The 9,003-nt window shown below is 47.6% G+C and overlaps 1 protein-coding gene across 1 annotated transcript; it reads right to left on the reverse strand.

Annotated features, from left to right (window-relative positions):
* Positions 1–2,176: 2,176 nt before the first annotated feature.
* On the reverse strand, positions 2,177–8,469 carry cckar (cholecystokinin A receptor). Its single transcript, XM_036551871.1, has 5 exons — positions 8,343–8,469; positions 6,342–6,593; positions 3,794–4,055; positions 3,250–3,377; positions 2,177–2,769 (listed from the first exon to the last, which is right to left on the reverse strand). Exons 1-5 carry the CDS (start codon positions 8,467–8,469, stop codon positions 2,177–2,179), a joined length of 1,362 nt encoding a protein of 453 aa, XP_036407764.1.
* Positions 8,470–9,003: the final 534 nt, after the last annotated feature.

The raw sequence follows: 9,003 nt of genomic DNA on the forward strand, positions 1-9,003 counted from the left end.
TCAAGGCCAAAAAAACACCACCACATCTGTAGAAATTTCATGCAAAAAAAAAACACATTGTACAACATTGTAAAAGGATGAGATAATGACCTCACTGGACAGATGGATCTGTTTTTACACAAACTGTACATAAGAACATAAGAACATATTATGACGAGAACAGGCCATTCGGCCCAACTAAGCTCACCATTTCTTAATTAAAGAGTATCCAAAACTGCATCAAGCCTAGACTTGAACACAGCAAGGATCTCTGCCTCAACTACATGACCTGGCAACCTATTCCATGTATTGATAACTCTGTGTAAAATAATGTTTCCTTATATCAGTGCGGAACTTACTCTTAACTAGTTTCCATTTATGTCCTCTTGTTTTACAGACTGAACTCACCCCCAAAAAATCTATTATAGTTAACCTTATTGAGTCCTTTTATAAATTTAAAAATGTCAATTAACTTGTATTTGTAGCTGCCCCTACCCCCCGCCCCCAAACCCCCCCCCCATCCCCCCAACGCCCCAAGCTAACACACTGAAATTTTTAAATCATCTATGAGCATCATGAAGACGTCACAATGGAGCAACAGCAACATCGTAAAAATGTCGCATGCTAGCTGTGCAGGCCGCGTTCGTCTCTCGGAGAGCTCTCCGGGCTGTGCGCGGTTATAGCGTGTGTGTAACCTTTCACAGACTGCTCTCCATCAGCTCCATCAGCTGCACAGCGGTTGGGCGGTGTTTTAGCGACGATGAGGAGATGCGGTTCATTATAACTGCCGCTGTTCTCCTGCCTGTTTTCTCTCCACTCGCCTACGGGACACACGTCTCGTCTTGCCCAGACTTCTGGCTGACTGGCACTGTCAAAATACTCTTTAAAAGCGCCTCTCTGAGTGCTCTGTGTCATCTGGGCCCCGTCAAACGGGTCGGCTGCTCGGGCAGCGGGGATCCAGGCTGAGAGGGCCTGAAGTGGCCCAGGCTCGCTCTCTCTCGCTCTCTCTCGCTCTCTCTCTCGACACAGGACACACTCCACACTGCTAGCCCATAAACTCAGCATCGGCAAAGGCCGATGTGTAAACCGCATCCAGTTTTAAACTTAAACTGGCACCTGCTCGAGGCACAACCAATCCCGCAGTGTTCTGTGGGGACGGGAGAGAGAGGCTCTCATATCATGGGCTCCACATTCAATGATGGGTAGAGCTGTCAATCACTGACTTATATGAACCAATCGAAAGACTCTGCTCTCCACAGTAAAACACTACGACAGGCTCAGATCAGTGGGAGGTTCGTAGCAGCTGGGATTCATCCGCCATCACCAGTATACTGCCCCCGATGAAGCTGCTTATTTTGAAGCTGGTTAGTCTTTGCATGTCAGGCAATATGGCGACGTAAAGCTGCGTTTCTGTGGCACCAGCACATCTCTGAGCCAGCTGTGGCTCTCGGACAGCTGCGAAAGCGTCTGTGTTTACGCAGGGTAGGCGAGGGCAGACAGGGCCGCTTATCGAGAAGCACATCAGTAAACTGCAGGAGCTGCCGTTTGCTGCCGTCTGCCTGCCCCCCCCCCTCATCTGCGTCTCTTTAACAGGACCGGGTTTTTCCCACTCAACCGCAACAGAACCGTGGTCATAAGCGGTTCAACCATCGAAAAGGAAGAACACGTTGCAGCACCTGCTCTGTCAGATCTAGCTGAGCTACCTGTAACACCTGGATCACAGACATACTCAGGCCTCTCTCCTCAGAGGTGATAACATGACCGTCCACAGGTGCCCCTCAAGGTCTCGCTTAAATATTTGAACCAACAACCGCAAGTTCATTTGATGCACAAAGCACAAAACAGCTGGCTGCACTGGGTGGTGGGTCCACTGTGCGCTTTCTCCATCATTCTGCTGAATATGTGGGACGCAGCCGTGTTCCCCAGCGCTGACACTGCCCTGTAGGGTTCATACAGAGGCCTCCTGGGTCACACTCGGTTCTTCAGCCTTCTGGCTCCAGTCGATCATTTATATGGTCGTCCAGGTCTGCACGGCTCTGCTAAGCGCCTGTTTTCAGAATGAGAGCGGAGGAGGGGTGTGGACATGCTGCATAGGCGCGTGCTGATTGGTCAGCTGGGTCCTCTCCCACAAGGGAGCGGGGGAGGGCAAGGAGGGGCACGGCGTGATTGGGTGGGGGGGGGTAGCCGGGGGCGGGGGCTACGCCTGGGCAGAGCCGCGGGTGCTGCTGTAGGTGAAGCGGGTGAGGGTGCCGCCCGAGTGGGTGTGTCCGTCGTCCTCGGCGCCGTCGCGGGTGGGGGCGGGGCCCCGGCGGAGGCGGCCGTTCCCGAGGTGGGCGTGGCGGGCGCGGCCGCCGCAGCAGGAGAAGGTGGCCAGCACGCCCTGCCGGAAGCGCTTGTTCATGAAGCAGTAGATGATGGGGTTGACGCAGGCCGAGGTGTAAGACAGCAGGTGGATGAAGGAGATGGGGGCGCCAGAGAGCAGCCGGTCGGCCGAGCGCCGGTGGAACGCCCGCCAAGCATTGGCACTGAAGATGGGCGTCCAGCACAGGAAGAAGAGGAAGACAATGACCAGCAGCATGCGGATCACTCGCTTCTTGGCCATCAGGTTGGCACCGGAGCTGTTGCTGCAGACGCGCGTCAGCTTGGCCCAGCCGCCGTTTCTGCTGGAGCTCACCCCGAGCGCCGGCTGCGTCTGCAGCTGCTGCAGCTCCACTGTCCTCCTCTTGGACGGCTGCAGGTAGCAGCCGTCCCCGTCGGAGGGCTTCAGGCTGCTGGTGCTGGCCTGCCTCTCTGGGGGGGGCGGGAGGGGGCGGGGGTTACAGAGTGCATGAGGAAGATGCAGACTGACGTTCAGTGGGCTGTTGCAATACGGCAGAGTTATGGGCAACAGTGATTTGCCGGTATATGGACTATTTTTATTTTATAGAGCCACTGAAATTCTGTGTCTCATAGTTCTGAGAGGGCAGTTTCAGCTAAGTACTGATGTGTCCAGATACGTTCAGAAGAATAGCTAAAGCAACTCTCATTGTATTCTGAATAATCCTGTGGTGTCATCCATGTTGTTTATGGAAAAGTAAATGCAACCATCTTAGTGGAAATCGCTGTAGCTTATAGTCTGAGACTAAGTCTAAAACTGAGTCTGAGGTGTTTCAAACATTGACTTCCTGAACTGGAGAGTTGAGAGAAAGACTGTAGAGGCTGCATGTTGAATGCATGCCTGCCGTGTGCAGTTGGTGTGGTCAGGGAAGGACCAGGCTAGGCAGATCTTACCTCTGCTGGATTTCCTGTTGGTCATCTCAAACTTGATTCCCCTGTAGAGCTCCAGTGATATCAGGCCGTACGCCGTCATCATGACGATCCCGGGCACCAGGAAGAGCAGCAGCAGCAGGAACACGTACCTGAGAGCAGGTGACATCGCAACATCAGCCGAAGGCCTTTACAAAACTGTGTCTTTCAAAGAGCGGCAACCTGACGTTTCAGAATCCTGGCAGCAAGGCTAAAAGCTAAAATGACTGAACCTTAAGAACGGATTCTGATTTGACCCTCTATAGGAAGGGATGTCTTCAGCTGACCTGTTCTGATTACTTTATTTGCATGGGAGAAACCGGCACAGGCTGTGATCACTGTGCAACGTGGATTTGCTGGGTGATTTTAACAGGTGAAGTTTTGAGGAGAAAGGATTTTTTTTTTCCTGATTGGTCCTCACCAGGACTGCTCAATGACATCAGAGCGCCACTAGGTACTGGCAAGTTTCTGAGTGACATTAACAGGTATAATCCTCTAGGGAGAAAGGAGCTTTGTGATTGGTCCTCACCAGGACTGCTGGATGACGTCACTGGGCCAGACCAGCCTGCACATGTTGCCAGTGCTGTTGTTGTAGCGGGTGAAGGGAACCAGCGTGCTGGAAATGGGGTAGGGCAGCATCAGGACGAAGGACACGGCCCAGGTGGCCGTGATGACCTTGGCGGCGTGAGACTTGGTCTGCCACGCCCGGGAGCTCAGCGGCTTGCAGATGGCGCTGTACCGCTCCAGAGAGATGGCCACCAGGTTGAAGGTGGACACGCTCACCGAGACACCTGGGGAGTAGAGTTGGAATTCAAATCACAGCCCTTCAGAAGAACACATTCCCTTAAACGTAACTTCCGTCCTATTAACAGCACCGTTTATTTCAGTGGTTTACCAGCTACATCACAAGTCATGCCTTTTGCCTTTAATGCCTTAACACAGACAAGACAGACTGTAGTCTCTGAAATTCCACCTGATTTTTCACCTACATATCTGCTGGTGAAAGAGACACTGTCTGTGTATTATGTTTTATTAATTTACAACATTATTAATGGACAACATTGAGCTTGATCATGCCAACCGGTGCCTTAAAAACAGTGCCTTAAAAAAATGATCTTGAAGAAATTAACAGTGGTGGCATACTCAATAGTGATATATTTCACAGTGCTGGTGTATTCAATAGAGAGATATTTCATAACGCTGGTGTATTCAATAGAGAGATATTTCATAACGTTGGTGTACTCAATAGATACATATTTCATAGCGCTTGTGTATTAGTTTAGGTCAGTGCAGTCAGTGAAAACTGTAACCTTTCCCTGTGTCCATCCTTTTTAATAAGGGTGATAGATTTAGAACCCAAATAGCTCATTCTGTTGACATTTCACCAAGCCAGGTTTAGTGCTGGAATTAAATCAAATGTTTTATTTTGTTAAATAAAAGGATAAAATGGCGTCTGCCATTGACACAGAAATACGGCGGTACTGATACAGGTCAGCTCTGTTTGGAGTAGAGCTCCTTTACACACACCAGCCACCGTGCTGCTACTGCTGCCAGGTTTGGCATTAGCGATTAGAGGCAGATGAGTCAACGATTCGGTTTAATTCAGTGCCATTTGTAGATGGCACATCTGCAGGGTGTACCTCTGCGATTCATAACTGTCCTGGGGCTGCGATAAGTTCCAGCTCTTCCCAGCCATACACTCTATCACTCCTTACTAATAAACGTTAGCCTCACAGAGGCATAACCATAACACCTATAAACACTTCCAAATGATCGCAGAAGCATCTTAGCAGCGCAGTGCGTTTCCATGGTTTCAGGCACTGCAAACACGGTAACAAACTAAGATGCTGAAGTTTTCACCATGATTCAGCTCCATAGCTGAAACAGAGTAATATTTAACCCACATGTGTTATGTGTTGGCAGTGTGTATGGATGAGGCATTAGCGGACAGCGCTGGCAGAACTGATGCTGCATGCCGCATGAATGCATCAGCAACTTCTGCGCTGGTTTTTTTTTTTTTTTGTTTGGTGCACTTGTACGTGTCAGACTCACCTCATTTCTCCAGCGGTCAGCAGCACCATGGAAATATTTGCACACACATTATTCTATCTGCTAAGTGTGATTTTAAGGTCGGATTAATTTGTGGCTTTGTTTGGTCCCCTAACACCAGCTGGCTGAGTACTCACAATTGCCCCAAGCATCTTTACACGTGAACCCTGTCAGGCCTTCATTTAATGAAATGTGACACGTATCCGTCATTAGCTCACTTATATATGTATACTTGTATACCAGTCACATACTTCAGCTGTGATGTGATAAAGATATACAAATATTGACAAATGTATATGTACATACGCGCACACACAGTGTATGTGCATACGTATATGTACATGTGTCTATATTCGTATATCTTTATCACATCACAGCTGAAGTATGTGACTGGTCATCCTTGCTATTTATTCACCAAGAAAGGAAAAGTAAAAGTAAAGCTTAATGTGACCTTCATCTTGATTCCAGCTGTCAGCTCCAGTTGCTACACTCTACTCACTGCCACTCCAGATGTCTTTTGCACCCTTTAATTTTTAGACACTCTATCCTTTACACCTTTACACAGCTTTCATTGTGACCCGCAATGTCAAAATACTCTTCAACACTTTCAAGTATGTCACAGAGAGCATGGAACACACTTCAGGCAGGGTGTGGGAGAAGGTCATTGATGTGTTTTTCTCTCTCTCTACATTACATTACAGTACCTTCATTATATACTTTAGAGTAAGAAATGTGCCACCCCACACCAGTCAGCTTTAACCCAACATTAAAAGCAGTAGAGAGCCCCAGGTGCAACCTCACTCAGATAGGCCCAATCACCAGAGAAACAGGGATTTCAGTGAGGAGTATTTAGTACCTTGGGCAAGGTACTAAATATCCAGCTGTATAAATGGATAACATATAAAAACTGTAACCTGTATGTAAGTCACTCTGGATAAGAGCGTCTGCTAAATGCCAATAATGTAATGTAATGTAAACTCCAGGCGTGAATGCCAGCCTGTTTCGGGAGGCCCCTCCCCCTCACTCACCCATGAAGTAGGTGGCGCCCTTGCAGATGCCGCTGCCGAAGATGAAGTCCCGCATGAGGTTGGGGATGAGGGTGAAGGGCATGCAGAAGAGGCAGAGCATGAGGTCGCTGACCGCCAGCGACAGCAGGAACAGGTTAGTGACCGTCCGCATGCGGCCATTCCTCACCAGCACCGTGATGATCAGCGCGTTTCCCAGAACGCTCAGCAGGAAGATCAGGCTGTAGAGGACGATCCGCACCGTCTGGTTCATGTCTGAGCAAAAGGAAAATAAGAAACCAAAACAAAAAGAGAGAGAGAGAGAGAGAGAGAGATTTCAGAACCTCGCCCATCTGATCCAGCCTCAGGTGATGCATGTCACAACTGGTGTCACAACTGCTTTCATGTGCTATGGCCTCAGAACAGTACTATCTGCCATTTTATGTGGTTGCTAGAAGAGGAGTGTGCAACATGCAGGTAATTCAGTAACAAATGTAGCTGAGCTGTTTCCCAGGAAGAGGTTGTTCAGGTGTGGAGCACAGATTCCTCTGAGGCACTGAAGAATCCGTCTGTCGATCTTTAACCCAAATCCAATGTTTGTGTCACTGTTCACTGTGTCACTGAGTAAGGGGCAGAGATCCAGAGCAGCGCTACCTCCGTGACTGAATTCAGATTCTCAGTTTGGGCTGCTCAGATCTGGCTCTGGGTAGATTGAAAGGCCGCTGGTTTCATTGGCTCTGCCGGGGATCACCTTCACCGGATTGCATGAGATGCATGGGTGAGTGGGCTGCATTGGTTGAGGTTGTCTCGGCCATGTCAGGCTGCCCCTGATTGTCTGACTGTTAGGAAGGAGGTGGGGCAGAGAATGATCCCATCTGTGGCATTGGACAACACACTGCTCCTTTAGTAATGACGAGATTGATGAGATTCCTCAATGATGTAATCTTCTGGTCAGAGGTCATATATGGCAGGAAAAGTGTTTACTTTATGACATCACTGATTATGCCCTCTGACGCCATTCCTTGTGGGTGTTATACCGCCAGGCACAACGATGTTCTAATTAATCGCTTTCTTTTCGCAAATTCAAACTACAAGGCATTTATTTCCATATAACTAAGGTGGTCAAAACGGGCATGCGTGGAAAAATTATTTCGCATTAGAAATATATATGGCTTAAAGTTGGTCCAAGGAAATTATTATCCATTATTATAATTCATTATTTGACTGAAGCGGGCACAAATTAGCAGCACCCTTTTTCCAGATGAAAAACGTTTTTTTCCTCAGCGTGTGCATTTGAGTTTTATGGCAGTCTTAGACCCCCTCACCCCGAAGAGCGGGCTTGTGTATTCAGCGCGAAGTTTCCAGATTTCTGTGCCAATGATGCGCGCAAGTTTTCCGCGCGAACAGCAGGAGCGCTTCTTGTCTGTGTATCAATTGTTTGTACATGGACAGTGTCTCGAATTACTTTACCTTGTTTGATGGCAGCTTGATTTAGCAGTAGCCTAGATAATGAAAATGTATACTGTGTAAATTAAAAAAAAATTTAATCTTGTTTCAGCAAATAACTCTTCTCTCTCATGTAAACCTTTTGACAAAAAACTCGATGAGACTTGACAACGTAAATATTCATAAATTGTACAGATGTGTTTGTTTAAGCCGTGCATAAAAATGTTATGTTGTTGTTTTTGTATATTAAACATGTCACCAGAGGAAGAAAAAGTTTCCTTTATTGTTGGTATATCAGAGTGAAGCCAGTCCCGGCGTTCTGACTGTAGGGACCCGTGTAAAAGCGAACCACTGAATCTCATGCGCTCGGACGCTCTCTTCAAACCTGCTTATTTTTCCGGGGAAATCTAAAATAAATTGTACATTGGTTTCAATGCTGTCCTAACACATTATAGTTAGTGCTCGAATACAGTGTCCAAATTATAACCATTTTAAAGAAACCACAAAATGCACATTTTGATGAGAAAAGACCGGAATACACATTACGTGATGTTACCATAGAGGAAATTGTTAGATTACCTTGAGGCTCCGGCGCCAGGTCGAATCCAGTGTCGCAATCCGAGTCATTCTTGATTCCAAGTCCGCACAATAATTTGTAAAGGTCAGTAGAATTTCTTAAAACATCGGGCAATGTAAAGGTCTCCATTTTCAGGTCGTTTTCTCCAACACCGATTTCAATCTTGAATAAAGATAGACACTAATCCCCACCCATACGAGTCACTTGAAGAGAAATTTTGTTCGACATGGCATGATATAAGTGTACGTGTCATGTTCCTTTATGCACCACAAACATGCACTCTACCTTTTAAAGTCGGAATAAGATTTCTGCAAAGTAACACCAGCCGAAAACAACTGGTTGATTTTGCAGTTGATCAGTTGAACAAGAATTGATTTCGCAGTTTACTTTATGTTCTCAATTATTGCAAACCACGTCAGGTCCGTAGAGTTGACCAAATATTTTCTTGCATGAGTGAAATGAATAGTGAGTGAAGTTTGGATTTTGTTGCAAAAGCACTAAGCGGTCCGCTGAGGTCCCCGTGCCCCTGCAGCTGTCGCGTGCGCGCAGTACTGTGCGCGAGGCTTGAAGGTGACAGTGGGCTACAGGACCGTCGCGTGCTGAAACCCCGCCTTTCACGCGTGCCTGCCCCACTGTGCAGTGCATGCACTTGCGACCTTTTTT

This window comes from Megalops cyprinoides, chromosome 18, assembly GCF_013368585.1.
Source record: "Megalops cyprinoides isolate fMegCyp1 chromosome 18, fMegCyp1.pri, whole genome shotgun sequence".
Taxonomy (NCBI): domain Eukaryota; kingdom Metazoa; phylum Chordata; class Actinopteri; order Elopiformes; family Megalopidae; genus Megalops; species Megalops cyprinoides.

What these genes read in the sequence shown, in the direction of transcription:
- cckar (XM_036551871.1), bottom strand. Translation starts at nt 8,469, where the DNA reads ATGGAGACCTTTACATTGCCCGATGTTTTAAGAAATTCTACTGACCTT. An exon ending in CCTGGCGCCGGAGCCTCAAG is followed by an intron (nt 6,594 to 8,342) that starts GTAATCTAACAA and finishes CCTTTTGCTCAG; the next exon opens with ACATGAACCAGACGGTGCGG. An exon ending in GACGTCATCCAGCAGTCCTG is followed by an intron (nt 3,378 to 3,793) that starts GTGAGGACCAAT and finishes ACCTGCTCTCAG; the next exon opens with GTACGTGTTCCTGCTGCTGC.